Below are 27,493 nucleotides of genomic sequence, written 5' to 3'. Positions count from 1 at the left end.
TAAGTTCAGTTACAGTTGTCACCATTTTTCTCCCAATTATTCCCCTCTGTACCATCCCACCTCCGCTCCCAAAAATCAATTCCTACCCCATTGTCCTTGTCCATGGGTCCTTTGTACATGTTTCTTGACTTGACTGTTACCCTTTGATCTTTGCCCCCCATTATCCCCTAACCCCCTTTCCCCCTCCCTTCTGGTCACTGTCAGTTTGTTCTTTATTTCCATGCCTCTGGTTCTTTTTTACTTGTTTGTTTTGTTGATTAGGTTCCACTTATAGGTGAGATCATATGGTATTTGTCTTTTGCCACCTGGCTTATTTCACTTAGCATAATACTCCCCAGTTCCATCCACGTTGTTGCGAAGGGTAGGAGTTCTTTCTTTCTGCTGCATAGTATTCCATTGTGTAAATGTACCACAGTGTTTTGATCCACTCATTTGCTGATGGGCACTTAGGGTGCTTCTAGCACTTAGCTATTGTAAATTGTGCTGCTGTGAACATTGGGGTGCATAGGTTCTTATGGGCTGGTATTTCAGGGTTCTTAGGATATAATCCCAGCAGTGAAATTGCTGGGTCAAAACGCAGTTCCAATTTTAGTTTTCTGAGGAAATTCCATACTGTTTTCCACAGTGGCTGCACCAGTCTGCATTCCCACCAACAGTGCACTAGGGTTCCCTTTGCTCTGCATCCTCTCCAATACTTGTTGTTTGTTGATTTGTTTATGATGGCCATTCTGACCGGTGTGAAGTGGTATCTCGTTGTTTTAATTTTCATCTCTCTGATGGTTAGTGATGCTAAGCATCCTTTCATGTGCCTATGAGTCCTTGGTATATCTTCCTTAGAGAAGCATCTGTTCAAGTCCTTTGCCCATTTTTAATTGAATTGTTTATCTTTTTGGTGTGGAGTCGTGTGAGTTCTTTGTATATTTTGGAGATAAATCCTTGTCTGAAGTGTCATTAGCAAATATGTTTTCCCATACAGTTGGCTTGCTTTTTATTTTGCTGATGTTTTCTTTAGCTGTGCAGAAGCTTTTTAATTTGATATGGTCACATTTGTTTATTCTTTCCTTTAAACACCTTGCCCTAGAGGACATATTGGTGAAAATATTGCTGCATGGGATATCTGAAATTTTCCTGCCTATGTTCTCCTCTAGGACTTTTATGGTATCATGACTTATATTTAAGTCTTCTATCCACCTTGAATTTATTTTTGTGTGTTGTATAAGTTGGTGGTCTATTTTCATTTTTTTGCATGTACCTGTCCAGATCTCCCAACACCATTTGTTGAAGAGGCTATTTTTACTCCACTTTATCTCCTTCCCCCTTTGTCAAATATTAATTAACCATAGAGACTTGGGTTTATTTCTGGGTTCTCTATTCTGTTCCATTGATCTATGTGTCTGTTCTTATGCCAGTACCAGACTGTTTTGATTACAGTGGCCTTGTGATATAGTTTGGTATAAGGTATTGTGATCCTGCCTACTCTGTTTTTCTTTCTCAAAATTATGGAGGCCATTTGTGGTCATTTAGGGCTCTGTATAAATTTTTGAAATATTTGTTCTATATCTGTGAAATACATCATTGGTATTTTAATAAGGATTGTATTGAATCTATTAATTGCTTTGGGTGTTATGGACATTTTTAATGAGGTTAATTCTTCCAGTCCATGAACACAGTATATGCTTCCTTTGATTTCTGAATATTGGCTTCATCTGGTTAAAAAGCTTGTAAATTTTTTTTATCTTTTCAAAGAACCAGTTCCTGGATTTATTGATTCTTTGAATTATTCTTTTAGTCTCTATGTCATTTAATTCTGCTCTGATCTTGATTATTTCCTTCCTTCTACTTGCTCTAGACTTTGTTTGTTGTTGTTCCTCCAGTTCTTGTAGTTGTAGTGTTGGGTTGTTTATTTAAAAATTTTCTATCTTTTTTAGGTAGGCCTGTATTGCTATGTTCCTTCTCAGGACTGCCTTTGCTATGTCCCATAGGTTTTGGGCTTTTGTGGGTTCATTTTCATTTGTTTCCAGAAATTTTCTGATTTCTTCCTTGATCTTGTTAATCCAGTTATTGTTTAATAACATATTATTCAGTCTCCATGAATGTGACTGTTTTTGAGTTTTTTCCTTTAGGTTGGTTTCTAGTTTCAAGCGATTGCCATCTAAGAAAATGCTTGATATGATTTCAGTTTTCTTGAATTTGTTGAGGCTTGTTTTGTGTCCTATCATGTGGTCACTCTTTGAGAATGTTCCATATATATTTGAAAATAATGTCTATTTAGTTTCTTTGGGGTGAAAGGTTCTGTATATATCAGTGAAGTCCACTTGATTTAGGGTGTTACTCAGTGCCATGGTATCCTTGTTGATTATTTGGAAGATCTGTCCATTGTTGACAGTGGGGTATTAAAATCGCCTAGTATAAATGTGTTGCTGTATACATCTTTCTCAAAGTCCTCCAAGATTTTCCTTATATATTTGGGTGCTCCTATTTTGGGTGCATATATGTTTATAATATTTATGTCTTCTTCATGAATTCTTCCCTTCAGTATTATGAAGTGACCTTCTCTGTCTCATTTTAAAAGTAATAATGACAGTTCTATTAAAATAAACTGAAGGTTCCTGAGGTGTTTATTTAAAGGGCATGAAATATGTGACTGTATGTTTTTTTAAAAGTCAACCATGTTTGTTTAGAGTCTGCCTTGCATGTACTCTTTTGTTGTTGTGTTGTTGGAATAATGAATTACCAAAGACTGAATAGCATCTTTCTACTTCTGATTATTTTTATCTTAGTTTCTCTGTGTTTGTAAACCTGAATGTTGTTTTATTACATAATCCTCATTTAAGGACTTGAATGATATACATGTATTGAACTCTGTTATAAAGCTAAAAATATGCTTTAAGGCACTAACTTTTCTTTGGGACTTAAGTTCTTATTGTTGTTTTCTTGTTTATTATTGTGGGTAAAATTATTAAGAATTTGTTCTGCTCATTATAAGATTTTTAGTATTAATAAAAAGTTTACTTTTAGTTAATTATGTATACTTTAATAAAATATTTCTTATAACATTTCTTACAAGAATATGTAGAGATAAGCGATTTAAAAATTGTTTATATATACAGGTTGATAAACACTGTATCTTTATATTTTTCATAGGTGCATTATTGCGATGGGCCTTGACAAAAAACTAACTTCACCGAAACTAAAGAAACAAATAAGTGTTGAGAAAGGAGAGGAACTGAAGAAGGGTGAGGGGAGACTGAGGAGGGATAGAGCATACGCGAAGACAAGAAGAAATGAGATGGCGGGGAGCAAAAGCTCTGCTTCAGGCTTTTTTTCAGCTGAAGAAGAAAAAACAGGCGTTGAAGAAGTGAGAACTGCTGTAGAAGAAATGGAACATAAAAGAAAACAGCATATTTGGGAAGATGACCAGGAAAATATATATAAATATGGTAAGGTAACTAATGACACAGGGTTCTTTTGTTGTTACTGCTATTGTTCTTTTGCTTAAGTCTTTAACATGTAATTATCAAAATTTGCAAAACTATGCATTGTATGTTACTATTCATTTATGGTGTTTAGGTAATTTGTTCCATGCTAGGAATCCCTGGCCACCTTCCTCCACTGTTTTGCATGGAGCCCTGTGCCACTAGCCTCTAGAAGGGTTGAAGGTGCTTGTGAAGGGGAAGAGGGGAAGGGGAGTTTGTGTCTGTGTGTGTGAGCCAGCAGCTCTATTCACTTCTGCAGAGAGAGACCATTCTGACCAAATAGAATTTTGCCTCTTTTTTTTTTTTTTGTATTTGAATGTATTTGCTTTGGTGATATTGATGCTTTGGCATTAGGTAGGCACAATCTGTATGATTATATGGAGGTAGAGTATTCCACAAATATAAGCAGTTGACATAGGCTTAGAGTCGGTCCTAGAGTCTACTTGTTGACCTTTTTGTTTTCTTATTCTCCTCTCCTCTACCCTCTCTACCTCTCCCCTGTTTTCCCCTCACCTCCTTTTCCTAATCCCCCGACTCTTCTATCCATTACTCTTCCTCCTTCTTCCTCTTCACTTCTCCCTCCTGCTCTTTTCTTCTCCTTCTTCTCCTTTTTGTTCTTCTCCTTCTCCCTTTTCTTCTCCTTCTTTTCCTTTTTCTTCTCCTTCTTCTTTCTCCTCTTCTTCTCTCCCTCTTTCTCTCCACACTTACATTCATAAATATAGTAGTGATAATAACAGTAATACAAGGTCAAGGCAGGTAGTCTCCATACACTCTGTCCTTTTATTCTCACCATTTCATGTGGTAGATATTACTGCCTCCACTTTACAAGTAGGGAAACCGCAATTCAGATATACAGAGAAAAAGTAGCAAAACTAGGATTCAAACTGTCGGAGAGGAAAGACTGTTTTCTCTCCACCCATCGTAGGTTCATTGGCTGGGTCCTTATAAATTAGATTGACAAAAGAAATTCACAAGGGAAGGGAAAAACAAGCATAAATTTATTAGCGTGCACATCACACACACCCATGGTAGCACTCAGAGCTGAGTAATTCAAAGGAGTGGTTAGAACTCCAGTATATATGGCTTGTTAACAAAAGAACAATATATTTTTAGTGAAGTGACAAGACAAAGGAAAAGGACTTTGAGCTTCTAGGGGCAGCGAATTGTGGGAAGACAAATATACAAGGTCTGTTTAGAAGGTATTCACCATGTAATGTAGAAAATAGAGACATTTATTGAAGAAGATACAAGAAGTGTTGTACACAGGACAATGATGCCTCAGTCCCCTTCAAAGTAGGCATCTTGGGACCTCACACAGTTCTCCCAATTTCCATTAGCTGCCTCCCTGTCATATTTTCCTGAATCTCATTGATGGTCTGAAATCTCTTCCCTTTCAAAGGTGATTTTAGTTTTGGAAAAAGCCAGAAGTTGCAGGGTGAGAAATCTGGGCTGTAGTGGGGCTGAGTCATCTGGGGGATTTGATGTTTACCAAAAAGCTGTGTGAGATGTAACGTATGAGCAGGCACATTGTCGTGATGAAGCTGCCAATCTCCAGTTGCCTTTAGCTGCAGCCTTGGCCTTCTGAATCATCTGAATAGTTTCCGCAGAGGAATGTTTAAACTTAATGCAAATTTTGACACAGATTCATTGCTCTACTTGCTCAGTCATTTTGAGTGCAATGGCCACAGAGCAACACACATGCTCACTCATTGACGTCTACCACCCCCACTGACTAGTACAGTGACATCATCATTGTTCACAGGGGTGCATTCTAACCAACTCTCCTTGGCTGCTAGGTTATATCCATGTCAGGCAAACCATTCTTGTTGTATTAACAATGGCTGGATTTTTTTGGATGGACCTTAGGTGGGGAACTAATGATTGATAAAGTCTAGTTTTATTGAGGTTTGTTATGTTGATTCCTCTGGTGGATATCTGGAGTAATGAGGGCGTAGAGTTGTCTCCTATGATTAACTTCTGTACTTCCTGCTAGAGAAGCAAGAGAGACACCTTCACAAATACATGTTCTGCTTTTAGGGAAATAGGGGAGGGCAGAAAGCTTTTCTTGTATTACTACTTCTCAGTGACCTTCAGCTCAAGATAATCTTTACACCAAAATTGTGTATTTTGGGGTGGCATACTCTGCTACTCTTCAACACCCAGGCTTGTCTAATGCAAAGCCCAGACTTCCAAACACTGTCCAACCTCCTGTTCTGCCTAAGCTATCCTTGACGTTACCTGGTTGTGGGTGATACACCCAGAGGGTCAGAAATGGAGCGGCCTGTGCCCCTTTTATACCCAGAAGACAAAGGCCGGACTAAAGGACCGTTAGCCGTGACCTGTGAAAGAGCTGGCATCAGGGAAAGGCACATCCTTGGGATCTTCTTCCTCACCTCCTCTTGTTGCTGCACAAGGGCTTTAGTAATCCAAGAGCGTAATCACAGAGCTGGTGGAGCACTGGACTCTATGCCTCTTTATTTTGGAAAAAAGTGACTGTCTTCAAAAGGATTTCACTTATAATGCTTGGACCCCGTTACCTCTCTCTCTGATCCCTTCTAGTCTTTTTTTTTTTTTATCATCTTAGACTGAGAATTGAGAAATATCTATAGCAACAACAATAGCAGAGAGATTAACAAATGGGATGCTTTCTCATTTGTTCTAACTTTCAAGATATGTAGGTTTATTAAAGCCAGGTTCAGTAGAGGCTCTTCATTTTCTTCATTTATTATCTCTTAAACCAACATGGCCAGTATTTTGAATAGCATACTTTATGCCTATAATAAAGCTTTTCCAAGATCTTTCTTCTGTGTTGGCTAGTTAATGGACCTTAATTGCTCATTTCCATTTAAAAAAAAAGAAAGAAGCAGCAGCAGCTAGGCTTCAGCTCTCTGCAGAACAGTTGCTGATGGGAAGGGCAGCTAGAAGCTGGAGTGGAGGTCAGTGAGGGTGGGTTGCAGCTGGATTGATGTTGACCTTGTGTTGACTCTCTTCCTCATTAGTGAGGATGGTAAACAGCAAACTAATTAAATTCTCAGAAAGAAGGATGATGAGATGGGGGAGAAAAAGAAATCATGAAAAGGAATCCAGAAAGCATGCCACCAATTCATGCATATTGAAAACACGCCAGCAGATGACACAAAGGAGGCACGTTTTGAGCTGTAATGCTCATAGATTGCTGTGTGGTTAATAGGAGACTAATATTTAGATGTGATGATAGTGGTGGATGAAATGAAGCCAGGGCAGCCTTAAAGTTCATACTTTGGGAAGAAACCCAGAAGCTCCTGCAGAGTAGGAAACAGGGACTATTCTTTGTGGTTCACTACATTTTCCTTCAGCTTTATGCTCTGCTTCAATAACACAACTGTAATTGTGGATACTGTACATCTCTGATTTTAATCAGGTGCTTCCATTGAAGTATATAGAGCACATGCTGTGTGTAATTTCTCTTGTCCAATGACCAGCTCCCTCTACCCCCCGAATCATATAGTCATTATTACTGCTAATGCCTAATGCTGATTGGGCATCTACTGCCTTTGGCACTGTACTAAGTGTGTTCCAGGGTTTAGTGCTTTTAATACCACAGCTTTGTGAGGCAGATTACCTAAGTCACATGCCTACTGAGTGTTTAAACTGGGACTTTGACTCATGACTGCGTGACTCCAAAACCCTCCTGTTTCCCCATTGATGGAATTAATACTATCTAATACTATGGATGGAATCACAGCAACTCACTGAGTTCTGCCTAGCCCCCTGCTTACCCTGCAACCAGGAGCAAATATCTGTAATGTGATACCTGTGTGTATCTCTTCCTGTGTGTACATTTTGTGGCTAGCTTAAAATCCTCTTTTACAAAGTTTTTCACATCATCCAAATGACTTTCTGCTCTCCCTCCCTCCATTCATTGGACAGTATTTCACATAATGAATGGAGTCCTATACAAAAATCCATTACGGTAAAACCCAGCAGTGTTGAAACAAACATTACCGGGAACCATATATACAAACTTCTATGAGTACTGTATCTCGTCTGTAAATACATCTTATTTTCTCAACAAAAACTGGAGATTCCTTGATGGCAAGGATTATGTTCTCTCCCAGTTTTGTCCTTTTCTGCTTGAAGGTTTATTGATGATAAGTAACCAGGCCAAGTGAAGCATTATCTTATTAGTTGACCTGAAAATTTAAATCAGAATACTTCTATTTACTATATTTCCTGTTTCTTTCATGCAATATAAAGCAAATTCTTCATTTTCTTGCTTACTTTATAGTTCTATTTTACAAATACTAATTTGCATTTAGTGTTCTTCATATTAAATCTCTTTCATGAAAACAATCTTGTGATGAATTCTTTTTGCCTTTGTTTTTTTTAATTTATTTTTAATTTTTAATTTTTTAATTGTTGTTCAAGTACGGTTGTCTCCATTTTCCCACCCCTCCCCCCAACCCCAGCCATCCCCACTGCCCACCCTTGATCCTACCCCTCTTTGGTTTTGTCCATGGAGGGAATAATGGGGGGAAAAGGGAAAGGGTTTTCAAGAATACGTACAAAGGACACATAGACAAATGCCTTTATTTATTAAAGTTTCTGATTACACTTTTCCTCTTACATCTTCCTCATGCAGTCTCTGCATTAACAAAGCTTTCTTCATATGCCCAGAGCATGCATTTCTAAATTAAGTTTCTTTCATTGGACAGGGTGGGTAGATCTTGAGTAATTACCCGAGAGGCCCCCACCACTGGAAAAAAAACCCAGAATATTTAATAATTAAAACATACAGAGTACGGAAATCTTTACTTTCCCTGTAATTTTCATTTTAAAGATAATTGTTTATTTGCTTAATTGGTTCTGCATGAAATCCTTTTGGTCTCTATCCTTGGCATGTTGTCATTTTCAGATTGTTAGTTTTTGGTGAAAGAAAAAGGGTAACAATTAAATATGAAAGGTGAAAATTTAAAACCACAAGGGACAGCTGGAGTTGATATGAGGTGACAGTTTTCTTTTTCTGCTGCAGATTTGTTGCACCTCTGTAGGGAATGAAGCGAATTAGTGGCTGTACTAATTTTTACCCTTGAAATATAAGTGTTTCATTGATTGTAAGGATGAATAATTTATATGATTGCAGTTCTGAGTTAGGTATAGAACCTTAATAATGCCTTTTCTTGATGTCCATTTGGTTCTCAAAGAATGTGCTTTACACAGTGTTACTTCTCAGGGCCTTTGGCCTTGATTAATTAAATTTTTCCACTTCACTATTCATTAACTTGATATTCAAATATTTTGAACATTTTTCATATGAAATATGACCTCACTGGATCTCCAAATTAACTTTCATTATTATGATCCTGTTCTTTCATTTTTAATTTATTTCTAGCTTTTTGTTTTCTATCAAGTTCTTCTCTTGTCCATTTTGGTTATTATTAGATGATGATGTCCTGTTGTAAATGAACTCTGTTAGGCTCGTCATTTGGAGCTTCACGTCTTTTGTGTTCTTACACGTGACACTGGCTGCATTCTTTGATCATTTGCTGTTAGTTTTCCATTTCCACTAATTATTTAAAAAAGAAATGAAGAAAGATCTGGAAAAAAGAGGATAATGGAGTCAAAGTTCTCATCAAGGTGAAATGGGTTGAGCACAGGGATTCTATTTTCATTGTCATAGAGATTTTTCCTTTCTCAGAATATGAAGAAGATTTTGAAGTCGAGGAGGAGAAACAAGATGAGAAAGCTAATGAAGAAGGACGGGCTGATGATCAAATGGATGGAATGTCAAAGTCACCCTCAGACAATGAAAAAGATCATTTAGACTCTGAAAAGGAAAGTGAAACTTCATCCCACAAGGCACCAGAGGCTGACGGGAGTGTGAAAGATGAGGGCGATGGATGCTCTGAGAGTGAATTGGAAGAGGATAAACAAGGCAAGTTGTTCAGCTTATCATATGACATAGGCTGTTAACAAGTGTGCTTACTACCTTTCTTTTCCTTATATTTAATGAGGTCACCTTCTAAGGGAATATTTAGAGCATGGTTTTATAACCAGAGGATGCTGGTCAATCAGTCTTCTGTAGATACCAAGTTATAGAGTCACTCTTTAATCCTTCTTTCCTTAATTTGCTAAGATTTTTCAGCAGCATGTCAGGTAAAACTTGCAGTGATACAGCTGCTGCTTACTTAGTTGTTTTCATTTTTTAATCCTAAGCTGTCCTTCTTTACACAACACACACATATGTACACATACACTCACTTGCACAAACACAGCATTTTGTGGCTTTGGAAAAATGAAAAGTAGCTTATATTCAACTAAAGGAAAAGTTGAGGATTCCTGTCCTAGGTTCATGTTTTTTTTCTCAACTCACCTTGAGTGCAAGATGCTGGCATATTAGTTTCATGAAAGGGTTAACTCTCTTGGCAAAGGTGGCCTCTGCACAATCTTCAAACCCAAAAATATCTGAAGAGTCACAAGGAAAAACACAGATCTTTTCAGATAGAGAAAGAAATCCTCATCTGAGGTATATCTCAAAAATTTGAGACGTTTAAAAAGATTTAGTTCACCAAAATAATGTCCAATCAAAGAAGGAACCCATTTACTTTAAACTAGAGAATGAGGTCACATTATATCATTTTTAATTACTCTTCATTTTCCCCATTTTTTCAACTCTCAAAATTTTTTCTATATAAAATCTCAAAAATTTGAATTCAAGGACTATATTAAGATAATATAAGAGTAAACTAAGTAATCAAGTAATTACCCAAACAAATATTTATAGTTCCACTCTCTTCAAGAAAGAATTCAAGCAAACCTATTCTAGAATTTCAGGCACACATATACTGGTGATAAAGTAAGGGGCAGAAGTTAGAATAAAAAAGAAGACAATTTCACTAGGAACCATAGATAAGATCATGACTGTGCCTGAACTAAACTTTCTAACATGCTAACGAGTGAAGCACAGTGTAAACATTTATAATGTTATCCATCAGAAAACTTGAAAACAAGATTTCCTCTAACTTTTATTGCAGTTGAAAGAACCAGTCAAAATTAATGGTAAAACATTGAAATACTTTTTGTAAAGTCTTAAACTAGACCTTTTCTAAAAATTCTCTTAATGATTACATTTTATGTTTCTAGGGTGCCTAATATATATATATTCTTTCCTCAATTTGAATGTGAACATTGGATTTAAGTTTGTAGTCCTGTATGACATAGAGAAAGTTAGAAAGTCTATGGAAAAGTGATTTCACCTGACTCAGATTTTAAAGAAACTATGCAAGTGACTTGAACCTGGAAAAGGATTGAAAATGAAAATGGGTTTGCATCTCAATGTAACTGATTCAAAATTCAAAGGACTCAATTTTTAATTTCTTCAGTAATGATGGGAAATTATCAAGCATTGGTTTCATAAAGATTAAGTACATTCATTTAATATATGGTCATCTGGGATTATTTTTGTGCTACTTAATCACCTTGCTTTCTTGGGATCAAATGGATTTTTTTCTGAGATAAAGTGATTTTTTTTTTTTTTTTACATCCAAACAGATGACGTAGGTAGTACTTGGATCTTCCTTGGGGGGAAAACTTGAAACATTGAAATCTGTAATTATCAAATAATTGGCAATGATATGTAAACTTAACACTGAACACCATTTGCATATAAATAATTGGAACCCTGTGTTTGGAAAGCTATTCTATGGCTATTGTTAATTAAGACTGTATTTTGTGCTAAGCATTGTGCTTAATGTTTTACATGAATTATCTGATTTACCTCCAACGACCTGGAAAAGCAGGCACTCTTTCTTTTTACCTCTGTTTTACAAATAAGTAAACTTGTAAGTGGTGACATTAAGCAACTCACCCGGCCAATAAATGGTGGAGCCAAGACACAAACATTACCCAACTTCAGAGCCTGAATTTTGAAAAAACAATATAGTGTTTATCCAAATCAAAAAATCTCCACTTACCTAAAATTAAAGCAAATTTCCCCAGTAAAAGGATTATGCATGCTTAAGAATAAACATTTTGGAGGCATTTATCTTGAGCTCTTTATGTTATCCAGTTCCGTAGTCTTTGTATTTATTTTTTGTTTGTTTGGTTTTAAACAGAGAAACTATAAATGGATAGTTTCTAATTTTACCCGAGTTTATCTCTCTCCTCCCTGGATGGACTGTCCAGTCTGTTCCCAGACCTTTTGTTCAGTTCTAGCTCGCCCCTCCTCTTCTTCCTCTTCTACTTCAGTGGCCTTTGCCGAGGGTTTTGTCTTATGAAACTCCATCATTTAGTAGTTCATTTTTCATGCATTGCTTCATGCGTGTGAAATTTTCCTCCTCAAGTTAATTGTACAAGTTAATAACGCACAAATTAATGACTCTATGAAATCTAGGGTTGTGTGTTATCTTTGTTTTTCCTCACAGAGGTGATTACTGAAGGAAATTTTATAAATATTAAGCAATTACTTGATTTTTTTAACACCAAGAATACTGAGGTACTTTTATTAGTGCTATAATATCTAGTTGCATTTAGGTTATATGATTATTGGAATTTTATTGAAACAATCTTTGCTGCATTAATAGATATAAAATATAGAGTATTTTAAATAGATATGTAATAAAAGCTATTAGGACATATAAAATCTAGTCCATAAGTGTTGATGAATTTAAGAGCCAATAAATTGGTTAATGATTTTATTTTGTTGTTTCAATAATGACGTTAATAAGCTATCTGTTTTAGAGCTCCTTTGCATCTTTGGTATTTGCCTTAAAACTTTGACATTATTCTGAAATAAAATATCATCATTTATTGCTCTTCCTTTTCTCTACCCCAGGCTTATTTATTTTTCCATCCATTTATTTTGATAACCTGGCCTCATGTTATTTTAAAAACATACATTTTAGTACATGGAATATCAGAATTATATACTTCATCCAGCAAACAAGTAGCACATATTAAAAATGATAATGGCATAAGAGATTCCTTGGAAAACTGTACTGAAAAGCCAGACCTAATTTTGTCTTCAAAAGTGTAAGAGGTGTATTGTGACCACTGAAGCCCAGACATCGGTACATCCTTTTTATTGACATGATTAAGAATCTTGCTCTTAGTATTTGGATGTATTTCATTTGAACCTGCCCGCACCTGTTCCCAGAGGGCAAACAATTGCCCAGACTGTCACTCCTGTGACAAGTTGGCCCCATTTAAACTGCCAGCTTACAATGGTGGTGCCTGCCTTGATGAATACACTGTGCTGAAGAGCCCCTGAGTGATAGAGTGCTGGGGACTGAGAGCTGACTCAGAAAAGACCCTGGTTTAGGAATGATGTGTGAGACTTCCCATCATTTAAAAAGAAGGACAGCTTCCTTTTTCGCTGCATTTGTGTTAGCAACTCCGGCTGCTAATGCACCAGTTGAAAATATGTTTTCGCAGATGAATGTTAATAAGGTTGAGGGAAAAGTGCCATGTCACTGAGAATATACTTTCACTCTCTGTGGACAGTTTGGGTGATAGCGCCTGTGAGTCAGAGGGAAAGAGTAAATAGAGCACCTCAACAGAAAGGGGCGAGAGGGGGTAGGGAGTGAGTGGGGAGACAGAATTTGTTCCCAGAATACAACGAAAAGAACTTAAAAATTAAAACAAATGTTTTTCTAGCGAAGAAGAACATTTCCCTTGTGCTATTTTCCAGTCAGTTGAAGAAATAGGCCAAATTGAAATGTAAATCCCAGAGTCACAAAAACATTCTGTGTACTTGACGTACGGACTGCAAAAATGTCTCTCTTCATTTCTTGGCTTATGGGCTTGAAGAGAGACGCATAGGAGAGAAGGCAGCTTCTTCTATGTGAAATTATACAGGCTATGAAACCACACTCTGTGAACTTCAGGGTAACTTGTGTGCTCCTAGGGCCAGAAAAGATTAAGGGAAGATTGGAGGAGGCCTTCTGGCCAAAGTCAATGTGTGTGATTTTTGCATGATTAGTCAAACTTTAATTTTTCTTAATGGTAAGAATTTCTTAATCTGTATTTACTTTTCAATTGCTGAAGTGGGAAGTCATCATAAATATTTAAATGCAGCATCATCTTTTAGTCCACATGATCTATTTTTCCATGAGGTATTTCTTCATAACTTTGAATCTGCTTTGTGCATAGCAAAGACACTGGCCAGGCACCCAGTAGAATCCTGTGGAATGCAAGGCTGATTGGCTAGATTAATGAATAAATGTGAGAAGACTTAGGCAGTAGCACCATGGGACACATGATTTGATTACATTCTCAGTATTTTAGGTGTTTGTTTTAATGCTTACAAAGAGCAATTAAAAGTAAATATGGAGGAACTTTTAAACTTTCTTTTTCTCTTCTTCCTGCTATTCTACATTTACCTATAGATATTTATTCTTACAAAGTAATGTATATATTTGTCTCATTGATGATATAAGTAATGAATGATCAGTATGAGGACATGTGCCCTCCTGTAATACAAATAACTAGTTAATATTCATAGATGGAATTTCATGATTTCTATTTATATATTCATTAAGCATACATTCATTTGAAAATATTTATTGAGTGCAAAGCACTTGTCTAATTAGGTATTATTGTACATGAAAATACTGACTGAACCACAGTATCTATATAAAATGTAAACAGACTTTTATGGACATGAATATAATCAAGATAGAAGTATTAATACAAGTAATAGTGTAACTATAAATTGAAATGTCATAGTTAATTTGAAGAAAATGGGAACAGCCTTTATGCAGATTTCACTGTGAACCGTTGGACTAAGGAATGGGAAAGAGACATAATTTATACTTGAGCTCAGAAGAGTGTTGAGTCCGCCGAGTTGGGACATATGGTATGTCACTGAGGATCGAAATGTTTAACTGAATTTGTGTATTTGAGTTTGTACACTTAAATCAAGGTGTCTGTATGGGCTTCGAGCTAGTAAACCAGAAACAAAGTGGTTAAAATTAGGACACTGATGGAAGAAGTGGTGACTTTAATCTGTAACTGCGGTGAATTTAAACTGTGGTAAAACCATGGTCCATGCTAGGGGTGAAGAAATAATTGAAAGCTAAGGTCAGGACATATAATTGGTTCAAAAAAGACAATATGGCTTCTGAATTTGTTAAGAATATAATAGCGGCTTCTGGGAGGGCTGTCCTCAGTCGCCGTTCGGATGAGCAAACACCTTAGTGAACGCGTGCAGTTGATCTGTGGGGCTCATGCAGAGGGAAGCAATGTCCATCTGGGGAGTGGGACACACCTGGTGTGCCTTGTCCTCCACTGTAGCTTCAATACCTAGACCACTGCTTGGCACGTAGGAAGTGCTCCACATGTACTTAGTGAGTGAATCTATGTAAATGGCCAGGAAGGTGAAGGACGACTCAGAGCCTCAGTTGTGAAAAGAAAAAGAAGACTTTATCCTAAATTTCCTGAGCAGGAGTAGTAGTGACTGTGGATGCCTGGGTGGTTGGTGCCTTTGGTCAGGTATACGAGGTCTGTCGAGAAGGTATCCAGCCATATAATATAAAAAATAGAGATGTGTACTGAAGAAGATACAAGATACAGGAAACATTGTACGTAGGGCAATGACGCCTCAGTTCCCTTCAAAGTAGGCACCTTGGGACCTCACACATTTCTCCCAATTACCATCAGCTGCCCTGTCATATTTTCCTGAATCTCACTGATGGTCTGATATCTTTTCCCTTTCAAAGGTGATTTTAATTTTGAGAAAAAACAGAACTCACAGGGCACCAAATCTGGGCTGTAGAGGGGCCGAGTCACCTGGGTGATTTGATGTTTTACCAAAAAGTTCTGCATGAGACATGATGCATACACAGGCGTGATGTTGTGATAAAGCTGTCAATCACCAGTTGCCCAGAGCTGCAGCCTTCTGAATCATCTGCCTAGGTCCTATGGAGGAAAGTTCAAGCTTAACACAAAATTTGATGCAGATTTGTTGCTCTACTTGCTCAGCCATTTTGAATGTGACAGCCACACAGTACACATGTTTATTCAACAGCATCTACTGCTCCCACGGACTAGTACAGTGAAGTCATCATTGTTTACACACAAGCATTCCAGCCCACTCTTCTTGGTGGTTACATCAATGTTGCACACACAATTCTGTTATATTCACAATGGCTGGACTTTATCTGGACAGGACTTGTTGTATAACAAATTAGGTAGACAAGGAAATATCAACAGTGGAGATTTCTGTTTTGTGTGTGTGTGTTGTGTCTTTGTAATTTTTGTGATTACCCACACAGTATTAAGTTACAAGTAACTAAGTGACATAAATCTTCATACACAAAGTATCATGGTCAGAATTATAAGTAATAATGGTTTTGACAGCTACCTTTTGCTTTATATTCATATTCTGAGTGTTTTCAATGGACTCTGTCTGGGTTGTAGAGTAGTTAAAAAATTAAGAATGACTACCAGAGTTATAAAAAGGAGGACAGACTATGAATTCTGAATTCTGATGTTTTGAAGAGAACTATTTTTCATTTGTCATCCTTGGGTGGGAACAGTAGAAAGTTAGCTAAGAGAAACAATGGTGGGTCCATGAGAGTAGGTTTTCTCTGTTTCAAGGCCACTTGGCATGTGGAGGGGCCTTGGTTTTACTACATGGGTCATTACAAAATGTTTTACAGATCTTGCTACTTTATAGCTAATGCACCTTGGGTATTATTTAACTATTCTGGCCTTATGTTCTAGAAGATCTAGAACACTCTATAAAAAGAAGATAAATAACTATTCCATGGGATTAAACAAGATGCTTATAAAGTGTTTACCTAATTGTTTGGTACAAATAGGTACATAATTATAATCAAGCTATTATCTTTTTTCCTTAATAAATGGTAACAACAATTCTACTCTTAAATATAATGTACAGTGTGAAATCACAAGAAAGAAATTCATTGAAATTATATTTAACTTGTATAATTTTATAGAGGGGAAAAACTGAAAGTCATAAGAAATAATTCTTTGATTAGGTCATATTTTTGTCATGCAATTTCCACAATGACTTATGGAGAGCAAGTAGAATAACCTCAGCTTTACAGCCAAGCTGGTAGAAATTAAGCAGTATCACCAAAATCAAAGCTAAACAGTAGCCGGGTCAAAGTTTGAAACAGCTAGGTTTGTCTTACAGAAAAACGTATTATTTCTCTCAGTCTCCCATTGTGTAAAATAGTGGTGACACAGAAGAAGGAAGTTATCAATGACATGAAAACAAGACGGTAATGGATTTAGTGACTGACGGAATGGAGAGAGACAAAAGTCAGAGATCTTGCTTAGGACATGGGTCAGGGGCACTGAACTTGCTGACGTTGGCCAAGGGCTCAGGCCACAAGTACACATCAGTTCTTTACCGTGAAGACCAAGAGCAGGTTCTTTCAACATCATGGAGGGATCACTGGGGAGACAAATGGAATTGGGTGGGAGGCAGAGTTGGTTACCAATGTGCCTCTGAGATAATTTTTCTTTCCTAATGACAGAAATATTTACTTATATGTCCTCAAAATTCCTTTATTTATGAAACTCCTTTATATAAAGCTTGCTTTTATTTCCAAGAGGACAAACAAAATTAGTGTTGAAAATCCAATTCCATGGCCCTAAAGCATTTTGAGCTTTTTCTTGTAGGCAGAGTCTTGCCCCAGTGTCTGTATGAAAATCAGAGTAAGAAATGAGGGTGAAACAAAATTACACAATGAGGTTACAGAGAAATTTGAAAACTGAAATGAGTTTAGGTAGAAGGTCAGGTACCCTTGTTATTTTGAGGTCATTCATTCTGTAAAGGATTGACTCCAAATTGAACTAGAGTGTGTTTCAGCCTTTTGAAATAAAACAATACAATTAATAAAAGCTACTAAAGAAATATAGGAAAGCACTCACTTTTTATTATGTGAACGACCCTCAGAGCTGAAGGGGGAGTCACCATGACAATATGAAGATGGTAAACATGAATAATTTTGGAAGTTCAGAACAAGTATGACATTGTGCCCTAGCTAATTGTACAATTAATGAAAGCCACTGATCAAACCACTGGCAAACAGAAGTTGTTTTTCATGGAAAACAAAACAAATGGGAGAAGCTTAAGAGGAGGGGAGGTGACAGTGTCTAAAGTTTCTGATCTGGTGCAGATAAGATAGAGAGCAACCTTCCGTGATCTGCTGCGTTCCCTACAGAGAGGCAGCACACCCAGATTTCATACAAGGGCGATAAAGATGAGAGGCTAACGTCCCTGATTCCTTTGAGAAGCAGTGGTCATCTGGTATCTGTCAAGGTAGTTGGGAGATAAAAATAAGTGGAATTGTACTTAAGGGGTTCTGTTGCTCACAGGCTTTTCAGAGTTTGGTTTTTACTGCTGTGTAGCCTCTCTCGAATCTTTGTGGAAACTCTGATGTGTCCCTGAGACTATATTTAAAATGCTAACCCTGTCACGGAGAGCTGTTGGGGTTGGAGGAACCGAGGGAAGAGGATAAGAGTTCAGACAGTTATTTCTTCCCTTAATCTCTGCGTCAGCTGCTACAGCCATCTGTGTAGCTGCCAAGCAAAAATAAAAGAAACAGAAAAAAGGGTAAGAAGCACACAGAGAAGAGAAAATAAGAGAGCTGGGCAACATGTCAGTGCGGGACACTTCATCTGAAAATACATTCCATTAAAACCAATTACAGACACAGATTCGTTAGGGAAGAACTCAAAAACGAGTCTGCAGTGCTCTGGTCCACAGCCGTGTATGCTGTGACTTTCAGGCTGAGACTCTTTCTTGTTGAGATTCGGTGTGTATGTCACTTTCTTGGAGATTTAAAAAAGCTTTTCTGGGGTAGTAATTACTAAATCATTTTTGGTCTGATAAGCCCCTAGACTGCTTATCTGTGGTGTCACATGAGTGTTCTGCCTGAGCTCCTGGAACCTCTCTTAGGGACTCTGTGTGCCTGCCCTCCGCACCCTCTGCCCTGTTCAGGGGGCAGCCATGAGCTCCTAGAGTTGTCTCACATCCAGGCACAAAGGGCCTGGAAGTGCCAAGGAATTTCTGTCCCCCTGGGGCGGCCTGCAAAGTCTGGCTGGAGCAGAGTATGAAAGCCAACACCTTCCTCGAGAGAGCAAAGATGCTAATAGAATTTTGACTTCAGAGGTGCCTGTGGGATCAGGCTGAGGTTTAAATGTTTCTTGAAACAGCTCTCTTGATTGACTTCTTCCTTTCCCTGCCCTGCTCCCCCACGCAGGTAGAGTTTCTCCTGGAGCATATACTATGTCCTTAATATATCACGTGTACATGCGTTCTCATCCTAGCATTTGCTTCTGGGCAACCTGAAAGAATACATCTTCTTCTACACACACACACACACACACACACACGCACACACACACACATGAATATCATCTCAAAAGATTAATTGTGTCTAGGTATCATGCAAACGCAAGGTCTTCTCACCATATTCAGCTACTAGGGGATAGTAGTATGGTGGGTGTTAACGAAGATAAAAATTTAAATTTTATTCACAGAGAATTCTGTGTTTATCCAAGATCATGGTGAAATAAGGGCTTTTGCTGAACAAGTAAAATATTATTCAATTTCCTTTATAACAGAGTATACTTAAAAAACTTTTCCAATAGAATGGCTTTCTTAAAAGTAAATACGGTTAGGTTTTAGATAAATGTAATTTACTGTTGAAAACTTCTATAGACTCACAGATTACACAGGTTTTTATTTTGTTATCATGACAACTATGTAGAATGAATGGGAAAAGGGTATCGAATCTACTGAACTATACTAAACAATTTTGTGTGAATAATATTAACATAATTCCCACAAACTAACTGCTTTATGAAAACAATGATATCATCACTTTTATGACTTGCAGATATAAAGACTGCTTCGTCATCATCATCCAGAAGTCACCCATATTCCAGCTGCAGTGAAGATGAATCTGCCCTGGGGGACAGGGAGGCACACGCTGCTGGCAGTCCAAACTTAAGTGTCAGAAGTTCATCTTCTCAGGATTTGAGCGAAACCGATGAGCCAGGAAAACCACCACTTCCAATAGAGGAGTCGTTACAAATTGAAGACCAAAAGATAATAAAAGCGAATGTGGAGACCAAGCCTCTGCTCACAGAGGGAAGCTTGGAGGATGTTCTTGAAGAAGAAACAAAGAAAGGAACACAAGTGATTGCAGAGGGCTTATCTGAGAAGTCCAGGGAACATGTTTCCAAGGAAGAAAAGGAAAGTTATGCACGTAAACTTTGGAAAGGAAGCACTGCTAAGGTGAAGGACAAAATGGCAGGTCCTTGTAGGGTGGAGAAAGGTGGTAAGTGTGGCCATTGAGTTGGCCTGCCATTGTCCCCATGCATGGAAGCTGACTTCGATCATTGCATTCTGCCAAAGCTTGGGAAGTACTGTTGTGATAATGCCAACAAGATTCAGTTTTGTCCTATTTCTCTCTTTATCACATAATCATACATGTATTTTCAGCTTGCTGTTTTCCTTCTGTTGCATTTTAAAAACTGCTTGAGAATTCTCATGTAGCGTGTTTCCTATTTTCTGTACATTTCTTCCTATGGTAATTCTATCTCAAGAATCAAATAAAACGCAATACGTGCCTTGAAGGCAAGGGTGTGTGTGGCTTTTTAGAGGTTATAACCTGCAATGCTATTTGTCTTCAGCTGTATATGCATTTAAAGATGTCCATAGCTAACACTAATAGGTGCTTGTTATGAGCTAGTTCTAAACACGTATATTAACTCATCTAATCCTCACCACAGCTCGACATTGCCATGAGTTAGGTTCTGTTATCAGCATGATTATTTTTTTACAGATGACAAAATCATGACTCAGAGAGGTTACGTAAGTTGGTAATAAGCATTCTTAGGATTTGAATTTAGGCAGGGTGGTTCCGATTTCTAAAAATGTCCTGTTGTATCTGTGCTATAAGAATTTTCAGATTTAGGTAAAAATATGAAAATTTCATAGAAAACTCCAAACTTTATTTTGAGTTCTTCTCTAAAGCTGAGTAGCGTCCTGGTCCAGGGGTTCCTGGGTGTGTAGGATAGTTTCATTCGCCAGGGAAGGGGAGGCATGCCCCAGGATAACCAGGCCCCAGTTCCTTAGACACATGAAAGGACAGTTAAAAACCCGAGCTGTGTCATGGGAACAGTCGGGCTGTGCCTGCCAGACGTTTGGCGGTCGTACAGCAGGCACCCTCTGCCCAGTAACTCGCGTCTCCATCGTTTTTGGCTCTCATGTGGCTCCCCTGTCAACATGTTGAGCATTCTTCTTGATTCCAAGATAAAATTTGTCTTCCCATTTAAACATTACTAAAACCCACCTGTGTTTTAAAAGTTATGAATACTTTCAATGTCTATATTTCTTTTAGAAACTTCAAAGCTGTTATTAAACCACTGGGACCTACATCTAGGAATTGAGGATGTTGAATAGTTATTTTTCAATGAATAAGTTCCTATTCCATAGGAACTTTATGAATAAGTTCCTATTTTGTACAAGGCACCATGGTCAATAAGAAATGTGTAAGAGAGGATCCCTCCCATAATGTGTTGGAAATAAGGCTTGGCATACCAATAGCTGGACAAAGTTCAGTAGCCATATTGTAAATAAAATCAGAGAAGGTACAGATGCTCGGGGATTTCAAAGGAAGAGAAATCCCATTTGGTTAAGGACAACTTGAAGGATTTTGTGAAGGATTTGCTTGAGGAAGCCCTTAAAGGTTAAATAAGATTTTGGAGGTGGGATAGAGGAGGGTAAAAGCATTCCAGACAGTAGGATGTAGCCAAAGATATCACCTTTAAATAAGTTAAAAAAAACCCAAAACTCTAGAATGAACAGTTTGATAACATTCAGCCCATGAGTCAAATCTGGTCCACCACCTTTTCTTTTTGTATGCTTGTGAACTAAATGTGTTTTTTTTTTCTTTTTAATTTAAGGGTTGGGAAAAAAATCAAAAAAGAATAATATGTATGTTGTAATGTCAAAATTGTGTTAAATTCAAATTTCAGTGTTAGAAAATAAGTTCCACTGGAAAGGAGCCGTGTTCCTTCATTTGCACGTTGTTCACGGCAGCTTCTGCACTGCAAGGGCGGAGTTCAGCTGTTGCAGCCGAGACTCTGCAACCCACAGAACCCGAATAATTCACTCTCTGGCCCTTTACAGGATATGTTCCCCAACCTCTGCCCTAGGGTTATAGCAAAAATAGCCCCAACATTTTCTAAAGGATTCTGCCATAGAAGAGTTAGGATTCTTGTTAAAATACATTTTTAAATCTATTATAAAGTACTTTAAATCTTTGATCTTCAATTTCATTGTTCAATTCAGAAACACATAATGTATAATCTGAAAAAATTGCTCAATCTGTTGATCAAAAAAGGTAGAGATATTAAAATTTAGTAGTAACATTGACATTATGATTACTTCATTTCCACTTCAGTCAGCTAGAGTGTTCACCTGGATTTTCCTCAATAGACATCTTCTCTGTAAAGTGAGGTGCACGCGTGCAGATGTGTCTCTAGGCGGTAGATGACACAGCAGAGGCACTGAGCTAGGACGATGCCACTTGGAAGAGGGTGGGGTTTCTTTTTTTCTGGATTTGTGGAGTGAAAGTGTGTATATTTATTATTTTTCTCAAATACTTTGGGAACCCTGTGTTCTTGACTTTATAGCATCTATAATTTTAAAACACTTTATTATTTTTTTATTAAGGTAGAGTCAAGACTAGATTGCAAATTTTGTGATTATCTTTCTTAAGCTCTAATATATGTACTGAGTCTCTTTATTAGTGTTTATTTGTCATGAACAGCTTATGAAATAAAATTTAGAAAATAGAGAAAGGTAACTGTAAAAATTTATACACAAATTTAATCACACAAAAAGATCACTTTAAACACTTGGTCAGGATTTTTATTTCTAAAGTTAGGGTTTATAAGTTATGTTGTCATATTTTTATAAAATGCATACTGTCTTTTATTCTTGACTTTATAACCAAAGCATTTTTATGTTTTTATATAATCTTTATGAATATGTTTACTATCTGTTTACTATTACCTTCTGTGGTTTCCTCATAATTTAATCATTTCCATATTGTTGGATATTTACATTTTTCTTTTTTTTCACTATTATTATTCTAATATCTTACTACTTGAAGGTCATTTCAAATTTATGATTATTTTCTTAGGCTAGGTTACAAGAAGTATAATTTCTGGATCTAAGATTATTAAGATTTTAAGGTTTTGGCTAAAAACTTTTTTCTTGCCAAAGATTGGTTGAAAAGTTAAAATAATACAGAACAGACAAGAATAAAGTGAAAGCTACAGTCTCCCTTGTCCAGGCTCTGCTCTTTGCCAGGAGACAGAGAGGGAACAGTAAATAATAGTTTTTTATACATGATTCCAGAAAATTATATATATATATATACATATATATATATACACACACACATATAAATGTATCCATATTTTATATACACATATATTATTTTATATACTGATAAAAACATGATATGTTTTGTTTTACAGCTTGCTTTGTTTTTAAAACTTAAACTGTTTCTTGGGTATTTTTCATATCAACACACATAACTGTACTTTATTCTTATTTACTAAACATGTTAGTCCATTATATTACCTTAGTGTTTTATAACTTTGAAAATTTTGTTTAAAATGTTTTGCCTTTTGTGCAAGAACTGATGTTACAAGGGCCCAGAAGCAGGTATTGTAAAGTACATGGAAAATATGACATTAATAGTTAAAATGAAATAACGACCATATAAAATATTGAGAATTATGTAGAAGGATTAATGCTATCAAAACCTAACAATGAATAGATTATAACAGTTGGGTGCTGATGTTTTTAAAATATACTCAAGGAAATAATGCAATAAATATGTAAATATATGAGATAACAACATAAAAGAAGTCATACATATTCTCAAAGATCTTAATAAACATTTCTAAGACTATTTTAGATAAAATCAACCTTGTGGTTGCATCGTTTGTTATATTGATATTGTTGCCAGGCAAAGAGATGATGGCTAGCTGCTCTTTCTTAGCTGAGTCTTCAGTTAAATGGCTCAGGGAGAGAGGGGTGGGACCAAAGTTACATGGTTGAAATGAAGGCCACTTAGATGAATACACATGCTGCAAAACACACCTCACACGGATTAGACTGGAAGGCTGGCGAAGATTGAACTGTGTGTCCTTTATTTAGATTTCTGATTAAACTTTTAGGTTGAAATGAAATGAGGCCTGAGATACTGTACAAGATGACGCAGATCCCGGCCCGCAGGATCTGCTGTTGTGGCTGCAATATGCAAATACACAGGGACTACAGAAATCCTGTGGAGGAAAAGGGACGGCATGACCACTCTCTCAAAATGGGGAGCGCCCCGACCCTTGCCTTCACAGGCTTGTATTGTTTTTCTAGGCCCCTTACATCAAAGATGGTCCTCCTTTACTATGCATAGGTTTGTTTTGGGTGGTTATCTTTTGCAGACAAAGGAGAGGGTGTCACTGAATACATCAAAGAAGGATATTTGCAATGTAAAGGGAGAAATGTTTGAAACCAGGTTATGCTCCATACCTGGAAGGTCTAGCTCAGATTTTGGGAAGATAAATATACTCAGTAAACATTTGCTGCCTCAATTCAGGGTCAGAGAGTTTTAGCAAGAGCAAGTCTCATAGCAGCCTAGGTACAATGCAGGTCTGATTTCCCACTGGAGAACCTATCCATGGACGTGGGTCCTGCCCACCAACCTCGCTCCCCACTGGCTTTTCCAAGTGGGGGCTGAGCCACATTTTCCACGCTTGGAACGGTTCCCCACGATAAAAGATTATCTCTCATATTTGTATGGTGCTGAATTATTTTTAAACTAGACAGGATAAAAACTGTGATTATATTAAAAAATAGGTCTATCAGCTAAAATATTACATACAATTAACGGTGTTTTGTAGTATCTATGCTAATGTAACTTAATCTGAATTGTTTTCACTTAAGATCATAGCAGTGGATAAATTAGTAAAGTACTACACTCAATGCCTTTTGCCTTTGAGGTTGAAAACATAAAGTGATACTTTCCTTCTAATTATTTTATAATATGTCTCAATTAGGCTTTGTTTAGTCCACTAAAAGCTGAGGTAAACTGATCTGAAAGATGAGTTGAATGCAGCGAAGTAAATAATGTAAAAGATTATAATTGCTAGCTACTACGAGAGAGTGTCCTTGGGGGTTAATTTAGTATTAAAGAGCATAGTGTTATTTTAGAGTGTTTATTTTCCTTGGTTATTTTTAGTTTAAGTTGCCTTAATACATCGTGATACGATCTTTGCCATGTGTTCTAACGGTGGAACAATTCAGATACATTAATTTGTGAAGTTAATATAATGTATGCATTTTGAATATAAATAAAATACTAAGAGTAGAGCATTGCAATGCAAAATATAATCTGAAATGTATATGGAAGGAGGCACTTTATACTTTTATATGTGAATCAGGAGAATTCATGGGGCTCGAGCAGGCAATTCAAACCGAAATAACGTTACAGCTGAAGTGCAGCGCGATCTTACCATCAGGCAAGCAGGGAAGGGTGCTCCTGGAGAAAGGACAGGAAAGCCGCGCGTTACCATCTGCAGCCGAAATGCAACTTCGGAGTGAAATAGGGAGGCTTTTGTAGTTGTTCGTTCCAATTGATTTTTTTTTCTGTCAATAACTATAGGTTAGGTCTCTGCGTAATTCACGCTGTTCTTCATGTGAATAAAACATAGTCCCTGACTGTACTGAAATTGACATTCTAGGGGGAGATAAGCCTAACGAGTGAAAATACAGATGAAATCTAGGCTAAGTGCTAGCGGGTGGGGGACAGAGTGCGGGTCAGAGGGAGGGGTGGCGTTTTAGGCATGGCCTCTCTGACGAGGAGACATCTGAGCAGAGACCTGAATGAAGTGCAGGAGCAAGCCACTCTGTCCTCTGAAGAAAAAAGAAACAGAGGGAACAGCAAAGGCAAAGACTCTAAATTGGAGGTGTGGTTGCTGAGTGTAGGATTCAGAAAGCAGGGGAAGAATGGATAATCCAGAGAGTGGTCGAAAATGAAGCCAGAGGCAGGCACTTAAATGCTGTGGGGAGGATTTTATTTTGAGATAGAGGCCTTTGGGAAAATTTGAACATGGAAATGACATCACCTGAAAGTTGTCAAAAGACGATTGGAGCTACTGTGTGGAGGATGGACTTTAGCTTTCTGCAACTGTTACTTGTTGAACAGCTGTGGTCTTGAGTTTGTAATTAATCCTAGGTTGTTGTGGGCCATGTTTCAATGCCAAAGGCAACGCAGGAACATCTTTATTGTGTAGGTGGGTGATGTTAGTTATGAATTTTGTCATGGTGAGTCATTGGGAAGATAATTGATTGACCACACAAAGAAAGATCGAAGCGCAGGGGTAGTTTTCAAGGTGACCAGGAACTTCAAATAAGCGTGGATATATCTTTGCTGTTATGGCTTTTTTATATTGTTAAAATTCAGATGAAAAGTCCTTGGCAAGACTTTCTTCTGATATTTCTTCTGATTCCTGATTACTCAGGAATCTTACCAGGTTTTAAGGTGGAATAGCTTGTTTTGTTTCAAAACAAGCAGAGGAGAGGGAATGAATTTAGAAAGCTTGTCTACTAATATTGAAAACCATATTCTTGCTACCACTTTTCAATTCCTAAATTGTCAAATATAGAACAAATTGCTGGAGATTGGGACATTGTCGGCAGTAGTACCGGGACATTAGGCCTCTTGGCATCATTGGTAAAATTGTTCATTGATACCTACTTTTCTGTAGAACACGTAGAGACATATCAAAAGCTTCTAAAGATATCATGCCCTTTGACCCAGAAATTCCAATTTCAGGAACTTATCCTCAGGGAATAGTCTAAAATAAGTATAAAATCATTGTAAGTGGTATTTGAAATAGCTCTATAATCTCCCCCACACAAGAGAAAACAATATCCAACACCAGGTCACTGGTTAATCAAATTTTAGTAAAATCTTACTAGAACATTTTATGCAGTTAATGAAGAATCTTTTTTATTTAATGGAATGTGGAAGTAGTCACAATATATTGCTACATGAATAAAATGGGGTATGAAGTGCTATCTACAGTAAGAGTAGAGTAAAAAAATACTCAGAAATCCATAAAACTATTAACTAGTAGTTCTTTCTGCATGGTGTAATTAGGATTTTTAAAAACCATTCTTCTTTGTACTTTTTATATTTTCAAGATTTAGCTAATGAACACGTACTACTTTCATATTTAGAGAAAATGCAGTATATGTTACTTTAAAGTATGTGTTTTCATAATGAAAAAAGCTAACATTGTAATACAAGAATATTTTGGTATTTTATTATTTTTTTCTTTATTTTTATTGTTGACACTATTAGAAGTGTCCCCATTCCCCACACCTGACTCATCCCCACCCAGCCCCTGCCCCGCCTTCCCTCTGGCTGTCACCTCACTGTTGCGAGTGTGTGTGAGTCGTGCATAGAGGTTCTTTTGCTAATCCCTTCACTTCCTTTCATCCGGCACTCCCTTGCCCCACCCCCGACAGCTGTCAGTGTGTTCCATGTGTCCATGCCTGTTCGCCATTTGAGTGGAAAAAATGCTTTTCTAAGAAATTCTCTACACAGGCCTCTGTCATTTTGCTATGGAAGCTGTGAAAACTGACAATACCTTTGCTTTTCATGGTCATCTTCATGGAAAGGTAAAAGAGAGGGACTTGAGGGAGGAAGGGCTAACTAGAGGGAACAAAGCCCTGTGTCAAGTTGCTGGCCTGGGAGTCCCAGCAGGCGCAGTCCTCCTTTGCTATAGGAGAAAAATGGTCCAGGTTAGACAGTGGCCAAGTTCTTGCTTTTAAGGCTCAGTTTCAGAGGAACATCTGAAAAAACATGACCAAGTGAGGCATTTTCTGGTCTCACACCTAATAAGTCCTTGATGCTCAGGCTGGGGTCTCATTCTTGCTGACTCGGAAGCAGACAACACCTGACTGCACA

General features: G+C 37.4%; 1 protein-coding gene across 3 annotated transcripts in view; it reads left to right on the top strand.

Moving 5' to 3' along the window:
* Positions 1–27,493, top strand: part of ERICH3 (glutamate rich 3) — a 112,909-nt gene that overhangs the window by 74,147 nt on the left and 11,269 nt on the right. For all 3 annotated transcript variants that reach the window (XM_053920811.1, XM_053920812.1, XM_045199549.2), the window contains 3 exons: positions 3,145–3,440; positions 9,154–9,390; positions 19,331–19,774. In XM_053920811.1, coding sequence (XP_053776786.1) covers positions 3,145–3,440; positions 9,154–9,390; positions 19,331–19,774 — 977 coding nt within the window. The remainder of the gene's footprint in view (positions 1–3,144; positions 3,441–9,153; positions 9,391–19,330; positions 19,775–27,493) is intronic.

Source organism: Desmodus rotundus, chromosome 3 (assembly GCF_022682495.2).
Source record: "Desmodus rotundus isolate HL8 chromosome 3, HLdesRot8A.1, whole genome shotgun sequence".
In the NCBI taxonomy this organism is placed as follows: Eukaryota; Metazoa; Chordata; class Mammalia; order Chiroptera; family Phyllostomidae; genus Desmodus; species Desmodus rotundus.
This window is presented reverse-complemented; position numbering and strand designations above follow the sequence as displayed.